The sequence below is a fragment of the Mesoplodon bidens genome (assembly GCF_964165515.1).
Source record: "Mesoplodon bidens genome assembly, chromosome: 5".
Classification (NCBI taxonomy): Eukaryota; Metazoa; Chordata; class Mammalia; order Artiodactyla; family Ziphiidae; genus Mesoplodon; species Mesoplodon bidens.
The window spans coordinates 82,386,603-82,413,614 of NC_138161.1; the positions used below are offsets into that span (position 1 = coordinate 82,386,603).

General features: G+C 33.6%; 2 protein-coding genes across 2 annotated transcripts in view; both read right to left on the reverse strand.

The window, feature by feature from the left end:
• SI (sucrase-isomaltase) overlaps positions 1-27,012 on the reverse strand; it is a gene marked incomplete at its 5' end in the record, with an annotated part of 105,769 nt that overhangs the window by 71,484 nt on the left and 7,273 nt on the right. The window contains 10 exons of the mRNA XM_081236043.1: positions 1,963-2,080; positions 3,021-3,105; positions 7,425-7,538; positions 15,220-15,339; positions 15,428-15,559; positions 16,225-16,350; positions 19,339-19,451; positions 20,391-20,490; positions 21,913-22,084; positions 23,277-23,428. Coding sequence (XP_081092169.1) covers positions 1,963-2,080; positions 3,021-3,105; positions 7,425-7,538; positions 15,220-15,339; positions 15,428-15,559; positions 16,225-16,350; positions 19,339-19,451; positions 20,391-20,490; positions 21,913-22,084; positions 23,277-23,428 — 1,232 coding nt within the window. The remainder of the gene's footprint in view (positions 1-1,962; positions 2,081-3,020; positions 3,106-7,424; positions 7,539-15,219; positions 15,340-15,427; positions 15,560-16,224; positions 16,351-19,338; positions 19,452-20,390; positions 20,491-21,912; positions 22,085-23,276; positions 23,429-27,012) is intronic.
• Positions 12,240-14,397, reverse strand: LOC308618338 (elongation factor Tu, mitochondrial-like). The gene is given in 3 exon segments (XM_081236044.1): positions 12,240-12,961; positions 13,021-13,556; positions 13,560-14,397. Coding segments are annotated over 3 exon segments (1,413 nt in total). The 5' UTR covers positions 14,370-14,397; the 3' UTR covers positions 12,240-12,894.

A 27,012-nucleotide genomic window follows, 5' to 3' on the forward strand; every position in this document is an offset into this window, starting at 1 on the left:
GGTTTTGTTGTGCTGAATTCTCTTAACTTTTGCTTGTCTGTAAAGGTTTTAATTTCTCTGTCGAATCTGAATGAAATCTTTGCTGGTTGGAGCAATCTTGGTTGTAGGTTTTAGTCTTTCATCACTTTATATGTCCTGCCACTCCCTGCTGGTTGCAGAGTTTCTGCTGAAAGATCAGCTGTTAACCTTATGAGGATTCCCTTGTATGTTATTTGTTGCTTTTCCCTTGCTGCTTTTAATATTTTTCTTTGTATTTAATTTTTGATAGTTTGATGAATATGTGTCTTGGCATGTTTCTCCTTGGATTTATCCTGTATGGGACTCTCTGTATTTCGTAGACTTGATTGACTATTTCCTTTCCCATGTTAGGGAAGTTTTCAACTATAATCACTTCAAATATTTTCTCAGAGCCTTTCTTTTTCTCTTCTTCTTTTGGCACCCCTATGATTCGAATGTTGGTGCATTTTATGTTGTCCCAGAGGTCTCTGTGACTGTCCTCAATTATTTTCATTCTTTTTTTCTTTATTGTGCTCTGCAGTAGTTATTTCCACTATTTTATTTTCCAGGTCACTTATCCATTCCTCTGCCTGTTATTCTGCTATTCATTTCTTCCAGTGAATTTTTAATTTCATTTATTGTGTTGTTCATTATTGTTTGTTTGCTCTTCTGTTCTTCTAGGTCATTGTTAAATATTTCTTGTATTTTCTCCATTCTATTTCCAGGATTTTGGATCATCTTTACTATGATTACTCTGAATTCTTTTTCATGTAGACTGCCTATTTCCTCTTCATTTGTTTGGTCTGGTGGGTTTTTGCCTTGCTCCTTCATCTGCTGTGTGTTTCTCTGTCTTCTCATTTTGCTTATCTTACTATGTTTGGGGTCTCCTTTTTGCAGGCTGCAGGTTCATAGTTCCCATTGTTTTTGGGGTCTGCTCCCAGTGGCTAAGTTTGGTTCATTGGGTTGTGTAGGCTTCCTGCTGGAGGGCACTAGTGCCTGTGTTCTGCTGGATTAGGCTGGTACTTGTCTTTCTGGTGGGCAGAACAGTGTCCGGTGGTGTGTTTTGGGGTGTCTGTTACCTTATTATGATTTTAGGCAGCCTCTCTGCTAATGGCTGGGGTTGTGTTCCTGACTTGTTAGTTGTTTGGCATGGGTTGTCTAGAACTGAAACTTGCTGGCCCTTGGGTGGAGCTGGGTCTTAGTTTTGAGATGGAGATCTCTGGGAGAGCTCTCATCCTTTGATATTACATAGGGCTGGGAGGTCTCTGTTGGTCCAGGTTCCTGAGCTCATCTCTCTCACCTTAGAGGCGCAAGCCTGACACCAGGCTGGAGCACCAAGATCCTGGTCTTCAATTTGCTGAGCCATGCTAGAGATTTTGGGCTTGCCAACCTCCATAACTGTGTGAGCAAAGTCCAGACACTGGATCAGCAGGCACCTTGATCTTGGATTTCCCAGTCTCAAGGACTTTTTCTTTGTGCTTAAGTCTAGTTTCACTTGTTCACAGGGGGCTCAATGCTGAGGCCTCACACCTGGCCCTTCAGACCAGAGTTCCTCCTATGAAACAACTGTGCTGAGACCTCAGCTTAGGGTCCCATGTGCAGAAGCGTGAAACTCTTGTTTTTTATAAAGACTTGTTTTAGAAGCACCATTCTCTCAGGCCAATTGTGAATTTCTTGCTTAGAGCACATATTCAGAGATACCAAACTGAATCAAAATTTGAAAGGAAAATTTCAATTTATGAATTAAAAAAGAATCATAGTTTTATTCATATATCATGTAGTTCTTGATAACTAAGTTTCAAATTTGTGAATATTAATAAAAGAGGTGATGCTTTTAATGCCCTAATTTTTCACCATTAAAATATCTTTGCTTTCCTACTCTTGTTATTATCCACTATATGTAAATTACCAAATTTGTTTCTAGAAATAAATATTAAAGGGCTTTCTGAGTGAAATTGCACTTACTTCTCTGTGGCTATAGCCATACTGTATCCATAGAGGCTGTGAACATCATACTGTTTCCCCCAGTGTTGCATAGCATCCATGCAAATTGTTTTGGAATACAGGATTTTGTCAAGAATATCTTAGAAAAAAATATAAGAAATAATTTCTTAAGAAATATTTTGCCATTTTAAACTTTATAATCCTTACGTGATGTGCTATGTAATACCATATTTAGTTAAAAAGTAATGAAAGACAACAATTTATGCTAAGTTCCAGTTGGGTATTCACCCTTTACTCTTACCGATTAAAAATTACATTTGCACTTACAATAATGAATACTCTGTTTCCTAACTTCAGTAATAAATAAATTCATGGAGAAAATAGACTTTAACATGCATATAGAAATATATATATATATATATTATAAATCATATAACTATAGACCCATTTGAAAGCTTTATAATTTATTTAAATATAACCTAATTCCACACATGTAGACCTGTTACACAATAACAAATCATTTAAATCTCTGATTTTCAGATTTTATTGTGCTTTAATTTGCAGGATTATATTGTACTGTGATAATTATTGTCATCTTTCTTCAGACATACTTATAATAATCTACTCCCCTCAGAGCACTTCTGTTTCTTTGGTGAAATTTTTTTACTGATTTTAATGATGAAAACATGCTTTTTGGAATAAGTGAGATGTAACTATTCACATCAGGTACATCTAATAACTGCAGAGCCTTAAAGAAAAGTGCTCAAGGAAAAAATTTGATCACTTAAATTATGATTTCAAACCAATTTTGTTTCTTTTCATTAATCATTTAATCATGGGCAGTTCATCAGAGGAAAAGACAAATCAATAATTTACACCAAAATTTAAAAACATACTCCTTCTCTTAGACATAAATATTTTGGCCAGAAATAAAACAAAAAAATAAACAAAATACTAGTTATTTCAGGGTCTCAAAATTATATCAAAGTTTGTGATTTAGAAATATATGCTACAATTTACCAGTAAATAAAGATAATTATTCTCAATTAATGGTAAGGAGATAGTTAAATGAAATTTACCAGGAGTAAAAGCTGGGTAATTCAGTTTGTTGTCACTGCATCCTTTCTTTGAACCATGAATAAAGCTGGAAACTTCATTCATGTCCTGAATGGATATAAGATAAAGAACAGCAGATTTTAAGTAATTCTAAATCATATAAGCAGAAACTCTCTACTTGTTTGTAAATATTTTATCTAGGGCAACCATGATGCTCCTCTGCTCCTAGAAGACATATATAAGCTACCAACCTACAAACAAACTTGCTTAACTATTCTCACTACTTGATTCCAAAATACTTCCAGCATGAACAAGTCATTATAGTGAGAAAAATAATATTTGTTTTTTCATAAATGTATATACCAGATAACAGAGGTATCTTAGGTGGGATTAAAGGATTTTATACAACCCAAATATTTGTGATTTACCTAGTTTTAATTATACATATAAAACATTAATTATATTACATTAAAAGTATTAAGCAACTGTCTTTTCTAAATGGTTGTATCAGTCTTCTCACTGTGAGACTATCATTGTACATATTTCCAGCACATTCATTTATTCAACGTAGTTTATTAATTTCAGCTGGCATTTATCTAGTTTCCATGATGTGCCTTGCTAGCAACTAGGCACAACACTTTTTGCCTAGCACACAACTACTACACTTTCATGAGAGAATGAAAGTGAAAAAAGTCAAACAGCATTTTAGTATTCTAATGAAAATGGTTATGAGCTTATTGAATCATGGGAAGAGTCTCAGGGAATCCTAGCACTCCTGGGCCACATTATGAGAACCAGTGACCTAAACATCTCTTGGAGTCAGAGTTGTGGGGTATTGCATTTATGGATTTTCTTGCCTTGTAAACTGAGGCCCCAGTATTGTCTTGCTCTTTACTAGTTCTAGTCCATAACCAGTTAAGTAAAATCTTTGGAGTAAAAAAGATTATTCATATAAAATCATATATTACACTACACATGCTCAAGAAATGTGTATGTCTTTCTCCATCCCTGTTAATGGCATCAAAGAATTTTTGAGCCTTATTTCCCATATCTCTATAATACGTTCTCTCTGCTCTCACAAAGGCATCACACTCATTCAAGTCCCTTGTTAATTTTGTTTTCCTCAGAAGTATATTCTCTTTATCACTCTTCCCTTCTCCCATCAAAATGATGCTCAGATGGAATTAATGTGAGAAATGAAGGCTGCTCAAGGGAGAAAATAATAAATTTCTCATTATGAAACAGATTTTTGTTTTCTTAATAGCCACAAAGGACAATTATGTAGTTATTCTAAAGTACACATTGGGGTTATTTTATTAAAATTACCTGATATAGTATATTCAATTTTGTTGCCCTATATCCAGTAAAATTAATACAAAGAGATACTATAGTTGTACAGCCAATAATTTTAGATGAACCTAAGTAATTTTTCTTCATGAATGTACTAACTGAATTAAATTCAAAAACAGCTTCAACTACTGAAACTCAAAAATGGAACTGAGTTGCATTATTTTAAATTTTGAGTCTTTTCTAAACCATTTTATTACCTCTTGTATATAATATTCACCAAGGAAGTGCAAGGACAAAACATTTAACTCTGAAATTAATGTTATTCTATTTGAACTAAGTATTTGAAAACTTGAAATAAAATTCACAAGCTCTTATAGCACTTACTCAAAATAGACTTTAACCATATTTAAAACAAAGCATTTAATATTTGATTATTTTTTATTAAAATGTTTATTTGACAAGATTATATTATTAATAGGTTAAACTTACTACTCATAATTTAATAGAATTTATTTGTATCTGTTTTAATGTATTTTGTACTTTTGCTTCTTTCAAAATTCTGAAAATACTTTTCTCTAACCTATTCAAGTATTTAAGTGATGTTACATTTATTTAATGTCATGTGAAAGTGAATTTGATTAGCATTGTCAATATTACAGCCAGTAGATTCAAGCACTGTAAGTCATGAGACAAAGGACTCAGTGGATTGATAGTAATAAGTACTCCTACAGTATCATTAAAATCACCTCAAGTCTAGTAATGATCATTTCTAGGAATTGTCAATACCATTTTTAGAGATGTTTTTTAAAATCTAATGAAAACTGTATAAAAATCTGGTGGCATTTCATAACTTCACTTTTAAACTAAATCTAAATAAAAATAACCCTATTTTCAAAGAAAATTTTAAATAACTGATTTTTTTCTAAGAATCCTATAAAATGTACAGATAAGATATCCAATTAAACCCCCAGTTATTTTTATATATGAATGTGTTTGGATATATCTTCTCAATGAATTTTAAGTTTCCCAAAACTATATATTAAATTATTAGACTTCTTTATGGAAGAATTCTGCTTGTTAGATTTTAAAGAATAAAATCATAGTAAAAACATGATCCAAAAATATGCTTATTTTTTCAGAAAAAATTGAAATATTCCTCGAATTTTAAAAATACTAATGTTTTTTATTTTGAAATCACAGCATTAGTCTTAATTATACCAAATACAGTAGGCTCTTATTTTTCAAATATTAGATTATCTTAAGCATGATACAAAAAAAGAGATTTCAACCATAATGTGTTTATATGCAAAAGTCTATTTTTCGATTACAATTAAGCTCATATCATTTCCCAAAATTATTGTAATATTTAAATTTAAAATTTTAAAGCATTATCACTGAATCTAAGTTAAAAGTCTAGAAAATTATGAAACTAAATATTTGACATGAAAATAAAATTTCATCAGTTAAATAACACTGCTTTACTATTAATTCATTCTGTCAGAAAAAATAACCTGAAAAAAGAAAAAGAATTTGAGAAAAAATCTAGCAGTAGGGTTTGGCAATTATTCAGGTAAGAGCTAGAAGAAGAATATTCACTGCTTATACATAGCATATATTAATTCAGTGATATTTAGTGAGCTTTGAAATCATACTGTTTATCATAAGCATTAGTCAAAATGCTTCTGTATTAGTATCATAACTACTCTATTTTTCTCAGATGCTCCTCTACTTCCCATCCCTCCCACTCTTTGGAGATGAATCATGTATTTCAGTCTTCAATGGATGTAGGAAATGAAGTACATTCTCTCTATATAGCACAATCAGATGCTTTTTCACTATTCCTAAATGTCATTTATACTTGTAACTCTGCTCTAGTGGATTCAAATTTTTCCTATACAAGAAAAAAGAAAGAAAAGAAAGAAAAATAAAGGAAAGAAGGAAAAAATGTACTTTTAATTTACATTAAATAATATAATTGAAATTGGAGCTAGAATTAATAACAAAACACAAGAGCAGATTGCAATTTTTTTGTTATTTCTACCAGCAGCTAGGTATCATCACTGCAATCTCACTGATTTTGTGTCAAATAACAAAGCCTCTCCATCTTCATTCTATTACCTTCATAGGAATTCTGATGGTTATGCTAACCTTCTACTCAACTCCATGTTTTCATGATGATGCAAAATAAACACTTGTAATTGATTGAATAAATAAATAATTTAAATAATGACTGAATTAATAATGAGTACTTTAGGAAAGTAGAGATACTGTGATCTAAACAATCAAAAAATTTAACTATTCCCAGATATCCATTCTCTCTCCTTCCAAAATTCCGTACAGTTGTAATACCTTTGAAAAACATCCCCCATGTTCTCTCTGTGCTCAAGATTATTAGATATTTTTTTCTGAAATATAGAATTCTGGGATCACCAAGTAGTTTCATTCCCCAAATATTGTTACAGTTTCCTTAACAAAAGACACTAAATCATTGACTATCATCAGTATTATTCTAAATTATAAATCTACCAGCAGGCACCAATAGCTACAGATATAAAACTACATCCAAAGGAACTTTTAAAAATTAGTGTTTTCCTTTAATAACTTTACCAGTAATCTAGGATATTATTTGTTGGTTGTTGTTGTTTATCTTGAGATAAAACACTTAACCTACTGCCAATTTTGATTTGTTCCACTTAATAACTTACTAAAAGGAAAGTTTCTAAAGGCTGAGGGCTTATTTAAGTTCACGTTGCTGCAATTGCTTGATTGACTTACTGCAGACTTTAGTAAAAGTTTTTGAAGTTGCACTAATGTAGGCTAATCTCCAAATTTTGTTAACTCTTTTCAACATAAATTATTAGTCATAAAGGTACAACACCTTAGTGACAGAAATGAACTTTATCCTATAAAGTATATTACTGGATAAGAAAAATTTCAATTTACAGTTTTTAGTTTGTATTCTTTTTCTGACACATGAACATGACAGGTATGACATTTATACATTCTAGAAAAATATAAGAACATTAATTTTATGTTCAATATGTTATAAAATATTTTTGTCAACTTAATAAACATTTTTATGGAAAAATAATCCTATGCTCATTGTCCAAAATCACAAGTCTAAAGTAACCACTTACAATCCAAAGTCCATCATAATTCACTTGTTGATGGAAAATACTGCATTCATTTGTCCACCATTCTATGCAGTTTGGATTAGTGAAATCAGGGTATACTGTTAATCCTGGCCATACCTGGAAGAATAGATCATTCACATATATACATAAATAAAAAGAAACATAAATAAATGAAAATTCAAAAATTAATGAAAAATCAAACTGAGTGAAGAATAAGAGTAAAAAATTATTGAAGTTATGACATTGTACTTCTTTACGTATATGTGATCCATGCACCATTTATATTCACAATAATCTCGGGTCTACTTTAAAGTTCATTTAAGGGAAAGTATTGATAGTTAAAGTAAAGAGAGAGTGAGAACATGAAGCACTTAAGTTGGGAAAAATATAAGATTATGGGATGCAGCTGCTATTTTGACTTCACTAATTTATTTTTTAGCATCTAGTGGGTTAAGTAAAAAAACAAATAAACAAAAACTGTATAATATATGCATTGTCTGATAAAATAAATTACATTAGTTCATTTCCAAAGACATTTGTTTCCAAGAAATTCAAGCAAAAGTATTCCTTGTGTATTTATTTTTATTTAACAAGTATGAATATAACTCTTATTGTGTGCGGGGGACTGTTTCAAGTGCTTTTAGTTATTAATTCATTAAATCTTCATTAGAATTTTAGGAGATAGGTACTAATTTTATCATCACTTTACAGCTGAAGTAAGTAGTATAATTAAACCCATTTTACAGATGGGAGAAGTGAGGAACAGAGAAGTTTTTCAAGGTTACACCGCTACTAAGTGGTACAGAAGGAATTCAAATCTAGGCAATCTCATATCAGATTCCATGCTATTAAACACTACATGTACTGTGCTACCTCTTTATGATTTATGCTTCTTCAAATTATTTTACTTACTATTTAAAATAATGACATTCAACAAGAGGAATTCAATTTCAGATGTACTGGGATAAATAATATTGTTTTATATCCAAATTATGCATATTGGCTATCTGATCTGTCCATATTCAACAGAACAGGTCATAACAAAATGTATTCTCTGAGATATTAATGGGCACTATGGGGAGGAATATTGGGTTTTGTTTCCTGATGGAACTCATAATTATTTGAAGAAAACTTTCAGTAGTAATTTTAACTTTGATGAATGTGATAGAAAGTGATGGTCAGGATATTCTTTATCATTGTAAATAATGCTATAATAAAATATTTTCATAAATTAATATTTTCTCCTGTTTTATTTCCTTTGATTAAATTACAGAAGTGAAATTATCAAGTCAATGTATCTAGAATCACATTTTTTTATTGTTTCTTTTTTTTTATTCAAAGTCACAAAAATTATAATCATCCTCATCAGTTCACTTAGTCTCATGTAATTATTTTATTTATCTTGATCTTTTGTTAGCACTTTTATGAATTCATCAATTTTCCATTAGAGTTCTGAAATGCTTATTCATTCAGTTCAGCAGTATAGTTAGTTAGCAGAAACCTGTGCTTGTCAGAGTCTTTTCCATGAATTCCTTGAAGACAAAATGCTTTTATAGGAACACTTTTGCAAAAGCAAAAGAGTACACCCAGAACTGTCTCTAAATGACAAAAGACTTAAAAATGACCGTGGTTAAAGATTTGAAGAAAGTTCATAATAATGCAATTGACAAGGAAATGTAGTTATTTCTGAGATATACATTTTAAGGTAATGACTAGAATTATGACTTATAACATTATGCCAGAACGTTTAAGATTTTAGGAATTTAATGTAATGTCTGAAACATTTATATTAATATACTTCCATACAAATAACTCAAAGAAAGTTTAGTATTAGTTTTTTTCTTTTTTTTGAATTTTATTTTATTTATTTTTTTATACAGCAGGTTCTTATTAGTCATCAATTTTATACACATCAGTGTATACATGTCAATCCCAAGCACCCAATTCAGCACATCACCATCCCCACACTCCTGCAGCTTTCCCCCCTTGGCATCCATACGTTTGTTCTCTACATCTGTGTCTCAACTTCTGCCCTGCAAACCAGTTCATCTGCACCATTTTTCTAGGTTCCACATACATACATTAATATATGATATTTGTTTTTCTCTTTCTGACTTACTTCACTCTGTATGACAGTCTCTAGATCCAACCACGTCTCAACAAATGAATCAATTTCATTCCTTTTTATAGCTGAATAATATTCCATTGTATATATGTACCACATCTTTTTTATCCATTTGTCTGTTGATGGGCATTTAGGTTATTTCCATGACCTGGCTATTGTAAATAGTGCTGCAATGAACACTGGGCTGCATGTGTCTCTTTGAATTATGGTTTTCTCTGGGTATATGCCAGTAGTAGGATTGCTGGGTCATATGGTAGTTATATTTTTAGTTTTTTAAGGAACCTCCATGCTGTTCTCCATAGTGGATGTATCAATTTACATTCCTACCAAGAGTGCAAGAGGATTCCTTTTTCTCCACACCCTCTCCAGCATTTGTTGTTTGTAGATTTTCTGATGATGCCCATTCTAACTGGTGTGAGGTGATAACTCACTGTAGTTTTGATTTTCATTTCTCTAATAATTAGTGATGTTGAGCAGGTTTTCATGTGCTTCTTGGCCATCTGTATGTCTTCTTTGTAGAAATGTCCATTTAGGTCTTCTGCCCATTTTTGGATTGGGTTGTCTGTTCTTTTTAATATTGAGCTGCATGAGCTGTTTATATATTTTGGAGATTAATCTTTTGTCTGTTGATTCATTTACAAGTATTTTCTCCCATTCTGAGGGTTGTCTTTTCATCTTGTTTATGGTTTCCTTTGCTGGGCAAAAGCTTTTAAGTTAAATTAGGTCCCATTTGATTATTTTTGTTTTTATTTCCATTACTTTAGGAGGTGGATCAAAAAAGATCTTGCTGTGATTTATGTCAAAGAGTGTTCTTCCCTTGTTTTCCTCTAAGAGTTTTATAGTGTACGGTCTTACATTTAGGTCTTGAATCCATTTTGAGTTTATTTTTGTGTATGGTGTTAGGGAGTGCTCTAATTTAATTATTTTACATGTAGCTGTCCAGTTTTCCCAGCACCACTTATTGAAGAGACTGTCTTTTTTCCATTGTATATCCTTGCCTCCTTGTCATAGATTAGTTGACCATAGGTGCATGGGTTTATCTCTGGACTTCCTATCTTTTTTCATTAATCTATGTTTCTGTTTTTGTGCCAGTACCATATTGTATTAATTACTGTAGCTTTGTACTATAGTCTGAAGACAGGGAGTCTGATTCCTCCAGCTCTGTTTTTTTCCCTCAAGACTGCTTTGGCTATTCGGGGTCTTTTGTGTCTCCATACAAATTTTAAGATTTTTTGTTGTAGTTCTGTAAAAAATGCTATTGGTAACTTCATAGGGATGGCATTGAATATTTAGATTGCTTTGGGTAGTATAGTCATTTTCAGAATATTGATTCTTCCAATCCAAGAACATGGTATATCTCTCCGTCTGATGGTATCATCTTTAATTTCTTTCATCAGTTTCTTATAGTTTTCTGCATACAGGTCTTTTGTCTCCCTAGGTAGCTTTATTCCTAGGTATTTTATTCGTTTTGTTGCGATGGTAAATGGGAGTGTTTCCTTAATTTCTCTTTCAGATTTTGCATCATTAGTGTAGAGGAATGCAAGAGATTTCTGTGCATTAATTTTGTATCCTGTAAGTTTACCAAATTCATTGATTAGCTCTAGTAGTTTTCTGGTGGCATTTTTAGGACTCTATATGTATAATATCATGTCATCCGCAAACACTGACAGTGTTACTTCTTCTTTTCCAATTTGTATTCCTTTTATTTCTTTTTCTTCTCTGTTGCCATGGTAGGACTTCCAAAACTATGTTGAATAATAGTGGTGAGAGTGGACATTCTTGTCTTATTCCTGATCTTAGAGGAAATGCTTTCAGTTTTTCACCATTGAGAATGATGTTTGTTGTGGGTTTGTCAATATGGCCTTTATTATGTTGAGGTAGGTTCCCTCTATGCCCACTTTCTGGAGAGTTTTTATCATAAATGGGTGTTGAATTTTGTCAAAAGATTTTTCTGCATCTATTGAGAAGATCATATGGTTTTTATTCTAATTTGTTACTGTGATGTATCACATTGATTGATTTGCATATATTGAAGAATCCTTGCATCCCTGGGATAAATCCCACTTGATCATGGTGTATGATCCTTTTAATGTGTTGTTGGATTCAGTTTGCTAGTATTCTGTTGAGGATTTTTGTATCTATATTCATCAGTGATATTGGTCTGTAATTTTCTCTTTTTGTAGTATTTTTGTCTGGTTTTGGTATCAGGGTGATGGTGGCCTTATAGAATGAGTTTGGGAGTGTTCCTTCCTCTGTAAATTTTTGGAAGAGTTTGAGAAGGATGGGTGTTAGCTCTTCTCTAAGTGTTTGATAGAATTCACCTGTGAAGCCATCTAGTCTTGAACTTTTGTTTGTTGGAAGATTTTTAATCACAGTTTCAATTTCATTACTTGTGATTGGTTTGTTCACATTATCTGTTTCTTCCTGGTTCATTCTTAGAAGGTTTTACCTTTGTATGAATTTGTCCATTTCTTCCAGGTTGTCCATTTTCTTGGCATAGAGTTGCTTGTAGTATTCTCTTAGGATGCTTTGTATTTCTGCGGTGTCTGTTGTTACTTGCCTTTTTCATTTTTAATTGTATTGATTTGATTGCCTTCCTCTTTTTCTTGATGACTCTGGCTAATGGTTTATCAATTTTGTTTTTCTTCTCAAAGAACTAGCTTTTAGTTTTATTGATCTTTGTTATTGTTTTCTTCATTTCTCTTTATTTTTGCTCTGATCTTTATGATTTCTTTCCTTCTGCTAACTTTGGGTTTTGTTTGTTCTTCTTTCTCCAGTTCCTTTTGTGTCGGGTTAGATTGTTTATTTGAGATTTTTCTTGTTTCTTGAGGTAGGCTTGTATAGCTATAAACTTCCCTGTTAGAACTGCTTTTGCTGTATCCCATAGGTTTTGGATCATTGTGTTTTCATTGTCATTTGTCTCTAGGTATTTTTTGATTTTGTCTTTGATTTCTCCAGTGATCTCTTGCTTATTTAGTAATGTATTGTTTAGCGTCCATGTGTTTGTTTTTTTTATGTTTTTTCCCCTGTAATTGATTTCTAATCTCACAGTGTTGTGATCAGAAAAGATGCTTGGTTAGATTTCAATTTTGTTAAATTTACTGAGGCTTGATTTGTGTCCCAAGATGTGATCTATCCTGGAGAATGTTCCATGTGACCTTGAGAAGAAAGTGTAATCTGCTGTTTTATGATGGAATGTCATATAAATATCAATTAAATCTATCTGGTCTATTGTGTCATTTAAAGTTTCTGTTTCTTTTTTTTTTTTTTTTTTCTATTCACAGAACAGTTTATTGACCTACCTCACCTGGCCGGCCATGTGGCCCTCTGGCCAGGGGAAGTGTCAGTCTAGCTGCAACTCAGCTGGGATGCAGCCTCTGCCCTGAGAAGGGGGCACGAGAGGCAGGAGAGAACACTGGCCAGGGCAGCCATGAACACAAGAGAGCCCCAGCAGAGTTCCAGACTCAGCTCCACTTGATGTTCCTGTCTTCCTCGGTCATGGCTGGTGTGTCAGTGACGAGGCTGGTGCCGATGGTCTGGTTGCCATCTTGCAGAGTGAAATGGTGTCCGTTTTCTAAGATCATTGGCTGCCGCAGGATTAGGGTGAGCTTCAGGTCTTCCCCAGGCATGGCAAGCTCCTTCCCTGGAGGCAGGACAATCCGACAGGCCATGTCCCAAGTCAGGGAGAACATGACAGGCATGAAGTGGGATACAAAGGGCTTGTGGCGGCCACCTTCCTCCTTACTGAGGATGTACACCTGTGCCTCTACCTTCTGGTGGGGCTGGATGGAACCTGGCTTAGCCATGACCAGGCCACGCCTCAGGTCCTCCCGCTTCAAGCCGCGGACCAGGGCCCCAAGGTTGTCACCTGCCTCTGCCCTCTCCAGGCTCTTGTGGAACATCTCGATGCCTGTCACCACACTGCAAATATTCTTGCTATGTCCCAGGAACTCACACTCATCTCCCCTCTTCAAAATGCCATGCTCTAGTGTGCCTCTCACCACCGTGCTTCAGCTGGGGAGAGAGTACACTGACTCTATAGGCAGCAGGAAAGGCTTCTCCAGGTCCTGGGTGGGCACTGTGATGTAAGTGTCCACAGCATCCAGCAGCTTCTGCACAGACTTCACGCCTAGCTCAGGGTCACGTTGCTCAAGGGCACAGAGGGCAGAGCCAATGATGATTGGAGTCTCCTCCCCTTTGTAGCCAAACTCAGTGAGCAGTTCCCTGATCTCCAGCTCCACCAGCTCCACCATCTCAGAGTCCTGCACAGCATCCGCCTTGTTCACATACACCACCACATGCTCTACTCCAATCTGTTTGGCCAGTAATAAGTGTTCTTGGTTCTGGGGCATGGGGCCATCGTTGGCTGCCACCACCAGGATGTAGCCGTCGAGGGGGGCTGTGTCTGTGATCATATTCTTAATGTAGTCTGTATGACCGGGACAGTCAGTGTGGGCATAGTGGCGCACAGCGGTGTTGTACTCCACATGTGCAGCATTGATTGTGATACCTTGGGCTCGCTCCTCCGGGGCATTGTCAATCTCCTCATATTTCAAAAATTTGGCCCCACCTCCCTCGGCTATAATTTTCATGATGGCCGCAGTCAGTGTGGTCTTGCCGTGGTCTACATGGCCAATGGTACCCAAGGTCACATGGGGCTTGTTGCACACATAGATCTTCTTGGCCTCCACAGCCAGGTCGTGGCACAAGAGGGGCAATGCCGGGGCCTTTAGCAACCGCAAAAGACCCTTCAGCAGTGGGGTTGGGCTGGCGCCGAGACCACTGAAGAGGGGCGTCGTGCACAGCAGGGCCGAGGCCACCATTGTGGTCGTACTGGTGCCCTGACTAGTGTGTACCCGCTGTTTCCCTGTTTATTTTCATTTTGGATGATCTGTCCATTGGTGTAAGTGAGGTGTTAAAGTCCCCCACTATCATTGTGTTACTGTCGATTTCCTGTTTTATAGCTGTTAGCAGTTGCCTTATGTGTTGAGGTGCTCCTATGTTGGGTGCATATATATTTATAATTGTTGTATCTTCTTCTTGGATTGATCCCTTGATCATTATGTTGTGTCCTTCCTTGTCTCTTGTAACATTCTTTATTTTAAACTCTATTTTATCTGATATGAGTTTTTGATATGTCTTATAAAGTTGTCTCCAAAAGAATATTTGTTCTGGTTAAAAATTATGCCTTTTGGAGCTAGGCAGTTTCCTGACACTGCTCTTTATTAATTTTGTGACATGAGGAAAGTTACCTTACCTCTCTCAAATTCACTTTTCCACATGTGAAGTAATAATTTTAATCATAGCTATCTTATGATTTCATTGTGAAGATGTACACTATAAATCCTATTACCCAGCATTTAAGTACTCAGTTTATACATACAATTATTTTACATCAAATGATCAGAATTTTATAATAATCCAAATAATTTATCATATATTTTATCATTAGTTTTGTTTATGTCACTGAAAATTATCTGTCTTTCTACAAAAACTGTTTAGAGATAATTGAAATATTTGCTCTAAAATTTCTCTATGCAGTTAAATATTAAATCCAGATTTGAAAGCAAATAAACTCTCACACACACACACAAAGACACACACTCTGAAATACTTCGTTGTTGCACAACAGAAAATCTGAACAACACAAACTTAATGAATATCATGCTTTACCTCTCCAATAATTGCTGTAGTCCCATCTGACTCATTTACCCACACATTTTGTGCAGTTCCCCTTTCGTAGGTTTCATATGCTGCTCCATTGGCACGTTTCTCTATGGAAATTGCAGGGTCCTAATATTGAGAAAAGAAACTATAGAGAATCAATTAATTTACAAATGTGTAGATACTACAAATTAATATATATATAATCAGTTATTACCAAGATGATGACATATTTCTGCCCATGGTCATGCAAATCTTGAACAAATTCAGGGAGGCCATTAAATGCAACTTGATCATAAGTAAAGTCTTTCTTGTCTTCCATATAGTCAATATCAGTGACCTGTGTATCCTGAAAATTAGCAGAGTATATTTCAATAAACAGTACTGAAAGAACCCTCTAATCACCTCAACCTTTAAGTCCAAAGAATTTGTGTTATAAATAAAATGATTAAAAAGTAAATGAACTTAGATCTCTTTTATTTCACTAAAGACACAGTGATATTGCTTATAAAACTAGTTTTTCTAATTCTAAAGTACACAAGCATTAAATGATTATTCACATTTGTTTCAGTGATGATCACTGGATATGTATTAGGTCAATATATATATATATATATATATATATATATATATATATATATATATATATATATATATGGGGTTCTTTGTATAAAAAACAAAACTGCACATTACATAAAATACATTAAAATTTTATTAAAGAGTATATAAGCTCTAAAAATAAAGTATATTTAAAAAACTGTCTATAATTTTGTTCACACTTCAACATGTGTTCTAGTGTAGTATAACTAATAATCAGTTCTCAAAATTCAGGTAGGCCTGGACATTGCATATAGACATAATGTGTACTTTATCATTAAAAAAGCAGCTTAATAATTTATATTTATATCTATATCTATATGGTATATATGATAATCCTGACAATTTCCTACAATTATTATTATATGACAACATTTAACTTGAAATATATTCCCACAAACCCTTCATCCTACTTACAAATGGTATGCCAGCTTCCCGATTTCTTCGTACCGCTTCTTTCACTACATCAAGTGACTTATAATTCCAGCGACTAAGTTGGAAACCAAGACTCCAATATGCTGGCATTTTTGGTCGTCCAATGAGCTTGAAGTAAATGGATATTTAATTAGTCTCAAAAATGAACATTAGAAACAAATATCAATATGCTTATTGTTACATCTCTAGTATTGATTTGAGTTTAACTACATATTTTAAACAAAGATTTTGTATCTGCATTCTAAATGTATCCTGGATATTCTCTTAGAATTTTGTTATGAAACACTTAGCAAGTTTATGTTCTGTCACTCATCTTTTGTTAATTTTGTGTTAAAAAATCAGAAAGGTAGCACTTTAAAAAGTAGCATTTACAAAAGTATATTTTGCTCTGCATGGAAAGTTAAAAAAGAGAATAAAAGAATAGCCTTAAAGAGATTTGAGAAAAAGAAAATTGTCCCAACACACTCCCACTTCTTGTAGCAACAAAATGAATGAATGAATGATCATCACATAAGAAAAAAAGATGTTTAAAAGTATACAATTTCTATCTCCTTGCATTTTGGCACTTATTTCTCTCTGAGTTTACAAAAATATTAATAAAATATATTTCTACAAGGATCCCAGGCAGTTATTTCATAAGGTACTTATATTCACATGTAGGACATTGGATTCTTCCCTCCCCCAAGGGCCAAATGGGCCCTTCTCTTCCCACTCTCTGGTGGCCCAAGCAGGCTCAGTGCAAACTCACAACAGAGCACCAGTGTCTCATCCAACAGAGCACAGGATTTTGCACATGGAAAGATGAATGCAACTGATATTACGCTTTCTCACCAAAAACTAAGTATTAGGTTACATTAAGACAAATATCTTATTTGGCATGATGGGTTTTCTTTGGCTTAGGTATATATATATATGTTTATATATATGTATCTTTACGTAATATACATTTTTTTTGGATCCATGATTTCTTCATCATGTAGGTCTAAAAAGTGCTATGGGAAAGATGGGAATAAAGACTCAGACCTACTAGAAAATGAACTTGAGGATATGGGGAGGGGGAAGGGTAAGCTGGGACAAAGTGAGAGAGTGTCATGGAAATATATACACTACCAAATGTAAAATAGATAGCTAGGGGGAAGCAACAGCATAACACAGGGAGATCAACTAGGTGCTTTGTGACCACCTAGAGGGGTTGGATTGGGAGGGTGGGAGGGAGACGTAAGAGGGAGGAGATATGGAGATATATGTGTATGTATAGCTGATTCACTTTGTTATACAGCAGAAACTAACACACCATTGTAAAGCAATTATACTCCAATAAAGATTTTTAAAAAAGGTGCTATGTAAAAAGAAAAAATAAATTTAAAGGTTATTGTATTCTATTCAATTTAAGCATTAAATTAATTTTTAAAAACTTGGTATCAAATAAAACTCCCCCTAAACTCAGTATGCTTAAACTCTATTCATAAACACCTTATGTTCCATTGAACTTCTTTAAAGATTTGGACATGTGATTGAAATTTCTGTGTGTGTGTGTGTGTGTATTATATGTATCACATAATTTATTTTCATAAAAGTGTATAAAACATATTTTATTATATATTATATTAATATATGTATTCACCTTATACCTTATATGTATATATTAACTTTAAAACTTATGAAAGTCTAGTCATTCAAATGCATTATGTTTTAAATTTTGACACACTGGGACAACTAATGTATTAACTTATACAGAGAGGATAATTTGTTTTTCTTCAAACAAGAAGTAGTTTTTTTTGCCTCTCTCTACATAATTTGCGCCCCATTGAAATGCAACAGTGATTAATAGTGCTATATTCTATGCAAGTCATTTATCTTATTCTTTAAGTTCAAGCTTCTACAAATCTGCCCATAAAATGATGTATGCAAGTGGACTGCTACATCACATGAATGTTGCATTCTCATGTCAAACATGACTCAAACTCAACTACTGCTGACCACAGACTTTACCCGGCATGTAATAGACAACTGTCCCAACTAATATTTCACAAATAAAATATCAAATTTTTACAAAAATGTGCTTTCCCCTCTTTTGATGGTGTGATAAATGTATACAATAACTATGATTTCATATTATAGAGACTGTAAATTTTGTTGCCTTTCTGAAATTCATATTTATGAACAGCAATTTGGGAATTGCTTGACATTGTAAATTATTCAATTGTGTAAAACCCTACCTACTCTTATTTCAGGTTTTTAGATCCTAACTAACGTTTTTGATAGTAATTGCTTCTCTTTTGAGATCATTTTGAAATTGGGACTTATATGTCAAGAGATTTATCAATAAAACAAGATTTTATAAATAGGCATGATTCTTAAATCTTATATCTATAAAAATGATTTATTTTTCATAATAACACCAGAAATTATATACACTAACAGTCACAGGAGAACAATTTACATGGGAGAAATGTCTAGAATTAGGCTCAAAATACGCCTTGGATTCCTCTCCTTTCTAAGGTCCATCTTGGGCTCAGGTACACTAAGACGTTATTTAATAGGTAAATGAGAGTTGTTTAGACAGTAACCTCAAGAAGTTAAGACCTCAGACTATGTTTCAAAATCTTTCCTTCTAAGCCTGAGTGTCAGAGCCAATTTTCCTGGAATTTGCCTATGGTACATTAACAGCAAATTTCAGTAACCTTCCTCATAACTCACTTGCCCCTAAGATTCTTATCAAAGGGATGAATGACCTATATGCCCATTACTTATCCTCAGACTTGAAGATAAGATATTTCCTTTTGTTTTATCCCACCAAAGAAGGTCTTGAATAAGATTTAATATGCCACATCTCAAAGGAATCCAACTACTGATCTCACCTGCCTAGAAGCAAGAAATAACTTGATATCTGAAATGCAGACATCTAAATATACCTAGGTGTCACTGTATAACAAAAACAAAAATAAGAAACACTTTCTCATATCTGAAAAATGGTAAGGTTTAAAAATATATTTAGCTAAGAGGCCTCAAATATCTTAGCTAAAATCATTTTAATATGTAGACATGTCTGAAAGTATGGTAGAAAAAATTTTATAAAATAAACCTGAAACACACCTCTTGATACTGTTGAACTACTTGTTCTGGAGTATCTCCTAGAAAAATGTAAAAGTCCAGAATGCCACCTGTAACTCTGTAAGTTACTATTGGAGTAGGCTGGATGAAAATCTCTACAAAACAAAAATTGGAAAAGCACATGTAAATAGTAAACATGTACATGTGATAAAATAATTGCAATGTCTATTTAAATTACTTTATATTAATCACATAGTTTTACAGTTTTTTTTAAGTGATTAAGATTAGGTATTGAAGATAAGAATATAGGAGAAAAGTGGAATGCCACCATACATGAGGTTTAAGATAGTATAGTCCAGATGCTGCCTTTTACAGATGTTGGCAAAAGCTCCTCTAGAAACTGCTTAGCAGGGAATAGAGGATCCATCTTCTTACAACAAAAATATTTCTTTTTAAAATTGCATTTTAATTAGTTATTTTAATTGAAGATTCTGTGAAAGATCATATTATCACATGTTGATTTCTAAGAAAAAACTACATAGGTTTTTAATTTGTCTATATGCAAGACATAGTAATTGTCTGTATAACCATATGGTATACAGCTCTTGCTTGAATTTTTGTAGTTTTTACTATCACTGATTCACCTATCCAATTTAGGTATTACATAATTCACAACATTGAAAAACAAAAGGTTCTACACTACTTCAATTATGATAAACTTAAAAAAATCATTCTTCCTTCTTTCTATACCCATATAGACCTTTCTCTTTTTTACCTGGAGTGACATATTAACTTACCTTAACAAATGAGGCTATGTGAATGGGAATATTCATTTGTATGGATGTGTTCAGTGTTCCTCTGGAGTGAAAATGAAGTGCCCGAATATCACAATACAGCATACTTTCCCCCAAACAGAAGCACAGATATGCAAAAATCCATGCCTCACTAACGACAAAACCTGCTTATAATAATTTCACCTTCTAAATCAGTAACAACAAAGTTTACCTGGTATACAATACCTATGATTGGAATAAAGAAAGCAGTTAAACATTTTAAGTTTCATTTAAATATATTATCAGATAAATTACTCTTACCCATTGCATTGCTGTTCATTAAGAAAACACCAAATGACTTTCCAGAAGTATCTTCAATGCACATGAAGAATGTTTGATGGCCATATAAATTATTATTATTCTATAGGCATAAATTTATTTAAAATAAAAAGATTATACACTGAAAATGGACTTTATGGATTCCAATTTATTCTTGTAATTTACTCTTCATATTTAAATTACTCCCATACTCCTATAACAATTTTCTCTACATAAGTACCATATAAAATATTGTAACACAAAAAACATTGAACTTATTTTAATTATTAATATATTAAGAAATAAATATATAACTATATATTATACTATTAATAGTTTACTTTCTTTTATGTTTTATTATGATTAAATGAGTTTTAATAAGATATTAATCAACTATACTTCAATTAAAAAAAAAGCTATCCGTGATAGGGTAATAGCATGCTTATCCATTATGTCTCAGGTATGCCCAATGTATTGCAGGGAATTCCAAAATGATGTCCACCCTCATAGAACTTTTGCAGTACAGTGGTTGAGAGCTGATGAGTAGATGAAGTGGTGGAGGAAAATTGGAAATGAACTTAAAAAGTGAAAGAAGAAAGGCTTCTTGGCTGATTGGGTATGGAAGTTCAAAGGAAAGATGTATGAAAATAGCTATGAGGTATTTATTAGCCTGGTGCTTCTTAGGTGTTTATTATAGACAGTGATGCTGTAAACAAAGATTGGCAAAAGTTATTAATATTTTTGTACAAAATGAGGGTCTTTAAAACAACAACTCACATTCATTTTGAGGAATGAAAGAGCATCAGCATTTTAAAAATCATTAACATTTGACTCAAAGCAATCATGAATGAATAAAAAAAGAGTTTTTTTAATGGTACGGTCTTTGTCCTGAATAGTCGTATATTCTAGAAGTACAGACAAATGTATACACAAATAATACACTGTGATGGTTGTCATATTAAAATATGAATAAAGGGTTAGAAAGTAAAGATTAATTCTTCATGGAGGAGTTTGGGAAAAATTCTTATGAGGTGAAACCAACTGAGCTATCAATGACTTGTATAAATAATAAAGAACTTCAAGGTTTAGCACTTACAAAGAGAACCAACCTCTTGTGAAAATATGTGAACTTAAGAAAGATGGTCATATGTTATGGTAAAGGAAAAAGTGGGTATAGATGCAGGACATGATGTCCAATAGATAGGCAGACACCATATCATACAAAGCCATGTAGAACAAGGTGTTTGGAATTATTCTTGTGCAATAACTAACCCTGGATAAGTTTAACTACAAGAATGGAATGATAAAATATAAAAGTGAAAAAAGAAAACATTCATAAATTGTAAATTTATAAAATCAGTTGGTCACTTATTTATTTTAGGACTTTGATATCAATCCTCACCCCTAAATTAAACAAGCTTCTGGAATGTGTATCACTGACATCAAAAAAATGATGGTTTCAAATAGGCTAAAATTATCCTCAAATACACCTATTTTATTTATAACAAGAAAGAGAGTGGCTTACATCACCAGGAAGTTGATCCCGTGTAAAAATTGGCCATGTTTTCCAATATAAATCATGACGAAATCTCTTATGAATATGTTCCCCAATACCATAAATATATTCACTGGAAAGTCTGGCTGAGATCTGTAAATACTGGTCGGAGTATACCAGTGGACCAATGCTGGTGTCAAACCTGTAGCATGAAATAAATAAATAAATGAGCTAGAAACATATAAAATGTTCTACTAAATACAGTTCTATGTTATCATCCAGAATATTGCATTTTAAATATGTCAGTCTTTAGCTGTGATCAATTCTTAGTAACACATAAATTTTATACCATAACCAGAACTTGTTAATTCTATTAACACAATTTGTTTTATCATCATCAATATGATTTTTCACATGCATTCTCTCCTTTTATCTTCACCAAAATCCTAAAGCACAACTACCATTATAAATTTCATTTCACAAATGACACAAATTGGACAAATTTATTCATGTTTTCAAGGTTAGGCAGCAGAGCCAAATTTCAGACATAGTTCTGCTTTGCTTCAGAGACAGAGTTTTAAAATACAGTACTATACTGGTTTCCACACATCTAATATATATATTAAAATTAAGTTCAAAATTATTTTTCCAAAAAGAGAAAGGTTACATGTTTTATGCATATCAAATATATACTATGAGAAATGTTAAACAGCATTTCTTTTGTGATTTAACATAAACTCAATCACAAGTTATTAAAATATATTTACAGAAAGTAATTGCTGAGATTCAGTTTTTACAATTGTTTAATTAACCTTTCTTGGAGATTCAAGAGTTATGATCTTGAAAGTTATTAAATTATTTGCAACAAGTATCCCTCAAAATAAATTTATAATGAAGGCATTCACATAATATTTAAATTAATATATGTATAGTAATTTAAATTTATTATATGTTAAGATATATTCAATTTAATTTCATACACATATATGAAAAATCCTCTAATTGTACTATGGAAATTCATCACTCTCTGCTTAGTATCTACTTGACACTACAAATTCACAACAGAATATGATAAATAAAGGGGAAAAGACACAACAGGAAGTTTAAGTATGCAAAAATATAAACAAGGCTTAGATTGTATCAGTGATGCTCTTCACCTTCAACTTTGGTTGGCCCCATTTCTATACTTTCATTCATGTTCTTGTTCCTTTCTTCCATGAGAAATTAAAATCCCTTTAACATTATAATCTTTAAAACACATACACCCACCCTCTTTTGGGAGGAAACTTAATCTTTCTGAAAATGCCCTAAAATTAAGACTTTCATAATTCTATGATAATATAATAAAAGTGACCAATTATTTAATCTTTTATTAATATAAAATAATTACTTACAAAAGTCTATCATTGCTTTTTCTATAAACTTTAATGCTAAATGGATTGTCTATAACCTTCACATCATATAATGTATCAGAAGCTGCAGTTCCACTAAATTCTTTTACAAACTGATGAGGAACTTCATATCTTCTATTATTTGGATCAGTAATCTGCAAAGATTTTGAAAAATTAGCATTATTTGATTCAAAACTGTTATTTAATTTTTCAATTCTGAACTAAGTATTAAATGCGAGTTCTAAACATGAAATAATAAATTAAATAATTTTGGGCTTCCCTGGTGGTGCACTGGTTGAGAGTCTGCCTGCCGATGCAGGGCACACGGGTTCGTGCGCCGGTTCGGGAAGATCCCACATGCCGTGGAGCGGCTGGGCCCGTGAGCCATGGCCGCTGAGCCTGCGCGTCCGGAGCATGTGCTCCACAACGGAAGAGGCCACAACAGTGAGAGGCCCGCATACCGCAAAAAAAAAAAAAAAAAAAAAGCTATAAAAAAATTAAATAATTTTATAGATGAGCTATTAATCTAGTCATAAACTTAACTTTAATATTGTTGAATGGCTATGCACGGAATAAACTGCAAATGAATTAATAGAATTAGTGGGTCATAATGGTACTATATCAAATAAAAATCTTTATTGACCAATATAAATAAATAATGATAGTATTATTAAATATTGATTCTTGAATACTGGGTTTTTGTAATTTAATTACCCTTGTTACATTTCAGTTATCACCTGCTTAAAAATCCTGCAAGACTTTTGAATTTTGTTTAAAATAAATCTTAATATTTGTGAAATTAGGGCTAGAAGGTAATGTACAAAGGATATAGTGTTTTCACTGCCAAATCCAAAAGACGATACTAATAAACTACTTGGTAAAAAAAAAAACAGCAGAAATTAGTTTCTTTAAAATCATGACTAGAGCACTCCCTCTTGTGAGAGCATTGGAATCACAACTAATTAATGAACAGTCATCAGCAGGAAGACATTGGAACTCACCAAAAATATACCTGACATCCAAAGACAAAGGAGAAGCCTCAGTGAGATGGTAGGAGGGGTGTAATCACAATAAAAATCTTATCCCATAAGCACTGTGTTGGGTGACTCACAAACTGGAGAACAATTATATCACAGAAGTCTACCCACTAGAGTGAAGGTTCTGAGACCCACATCAGGCTCCTGAGCCTAGGGGTCTGGCAATGTGATGAGAAATTCCCAGAGAATCAGACATTGAAGACTAGTGGGATTTGATTGCAGGACTTCAACAGGACGGAAGGAAACAGAGGCTCTACTCTTGGAGGGCACAAACAAAGTAGTGTGCACGTCAGGACCCAGGAGAAAGGAGCACTGACCCCATAGGAGACTGAACCAGAACTACCTGCTGGTTTGGAGGGTCTCCTGCAGAGGCAGGGGGTGGCTGTAACTCATCATGGGGACAAGGACACTGGAAACAGAAGTTCTGGGAAGTACTCTTTGGCATGAGCCCTCCCAGAGTCTGCCATTAGCCCCACCAAACAGCCTGTAGACTCCAGTGCTCAGTCACCTCAAGCCAAACAACCAACATAGAGGGAACTCAGTCCCACCTACCAGCAGACAAGTGGATTAAAGTTTTACTGAACTCTGCTGACCAGAGTAAAACTTCGCTCTACCCACCACCAGTCCCTCCCATCAGGAAGCTTGCACAAGCCTCCTAGATGGCCTCATCCACCAGAAGGCAGACAGAAGAAACAAAAAGAACTACAATCCTGACACCTGTGGAAGGAAAACCACATTCACAGAAAGAGAGAAAAAATGAAAAGGCAGAGGACTATGTACCAGATGAAGGAACAAGATAAAAACCCAGAAAAACGCTAAATAAAGTGGAGATAGGCAACCTTTCAGAAAAAGAATTCAGAATAATGATAGGGAAGATGATCCAGGACCTTGGGAAAAGAATGCAGGCAAAGATTGAGAAGGTGCAAGAAATGTTTAACAAAGACCTAGAGGAATGAAAGAACAAACATACATAGATGAACAATACAATAACTGAAATGAAAAATACACTAGAAGGAATCAACAGCAGAATAACTAAGGCAGAAGAATGGATAAGTTACCTGGAAGGCAGAATTGTAGGCTGCAATGCCACGGAACAGAATAGAGAAAAAAGAATGAAAATAAATGAAGAGAACCTAAGAGACATCTGGGACAATACAAAATGCACCAACATACACAAGACAGGGGTCCCAGAAGGAGAAGAGAGAGAGGAAGGACCCGAGACAATATTTGAAGAGATTATAGTAAAAAACTTCCCTAACATGGGAAAGGAAATAGCCACCCAAGTCCAGGAAGTGCAGAGAGTCTGAGGCAGGAGAAACCCAAGAAGAAACCAGCAGAGACACATGGTAATCAAATTGACAAAAATTAAAGGAAAAGAAAAACTATTAAAATCAACAAGGGAAAAATGACAAATAACATAAAAGGGAAATCCCATAAGGCTAACAGCTAATTTCTTAGCAGAAACTCTACAAGCCAGAAGGGAGTGGCATGATATATTTAAATGATGAAAGGAAAGAAAAACTATTTTCTTTCTAAAGGAAAGAAACTACAACCAAGATTACTCTACCCGGCAAGGATCTCATTCAGATTAGATGGAGATATCAAAGCTTTACAGACAAGCAAAAGCTAAGAGAATTCAGCGCCACCAAACCAGCTCTACAACAAATGCTAAAAGAACTTTCCTAACTGGGAAACACAAGAGAAGAAAAGGACCTACAAAACAAACCCAAAACAATTAAGAAAATGGTAACAGGAACATACATATTGATAATTATATTAAAAGTGTATGGATTAAATGCTCCAACCAAAAGACACAGGCTTGCTGAATGGACACAAAAACAAGACCCATATATATGCTGTCTACAAGAGACCCACTTCAGACCTAGGGACACATACAGACAGAAAGTGAGGGGTTGGAAAAAGATATTCCATGCAAATGGAAATCAAAAGGAGTAGCAATACTCATATCAGATAAAATAGACTTTAAAATAGAGAATGTGACAAGAGACAAGGAAGGACACTACATAATGATCAAGAGATCAATCCAAGAAGAAGACGTAACAATTATAAATATATATGCACCCAACATAGAAGCACCTCAATAAATAAGGCAAATGCTAACAGCTATAAAAGAGGGGGATTGGCAGTAACACAACAATAGTGGGGGACTTTAACACCTCACTTACACCAATGGACAGATCATCCAGACAGAAAATTAATAAGGAAACACAACCTTTAAATGGCACAATAGAATAGATAGATTTAATTGATATTTATAGGACACTCCATCCAAAAACAGCAGATTACACTTTCTTCTCAAGTGCACATGCAATATTCTCCAGGATAGATCACATCTTGGGTCACAAATCAAGCCTCAGTAAATTTAAGAAAATTGCAATCATATCAAGCATGTTTTCTGACAAAAACACTATGGGATTAGAAATCAATTACACGGACTAAAACATAAAAAAACACAAACACCTGGAGGTTAAACAATACGTTGCTAAATAACAAAGAGATCACTGAAGAAATCAAAACGGAAATCAAAAAAATATCTAGAGACAAATGAAAATGAAAAAACGATGATCCAAAAGCCATGGGATGCAGCAAAAGTAATTCTAAGAGGGACGTATATAGCAATACAATCCTACCTCAAGAAACAAGAAAAATCTCAAATAAACAGTCTAACCTAAACCTAAAGG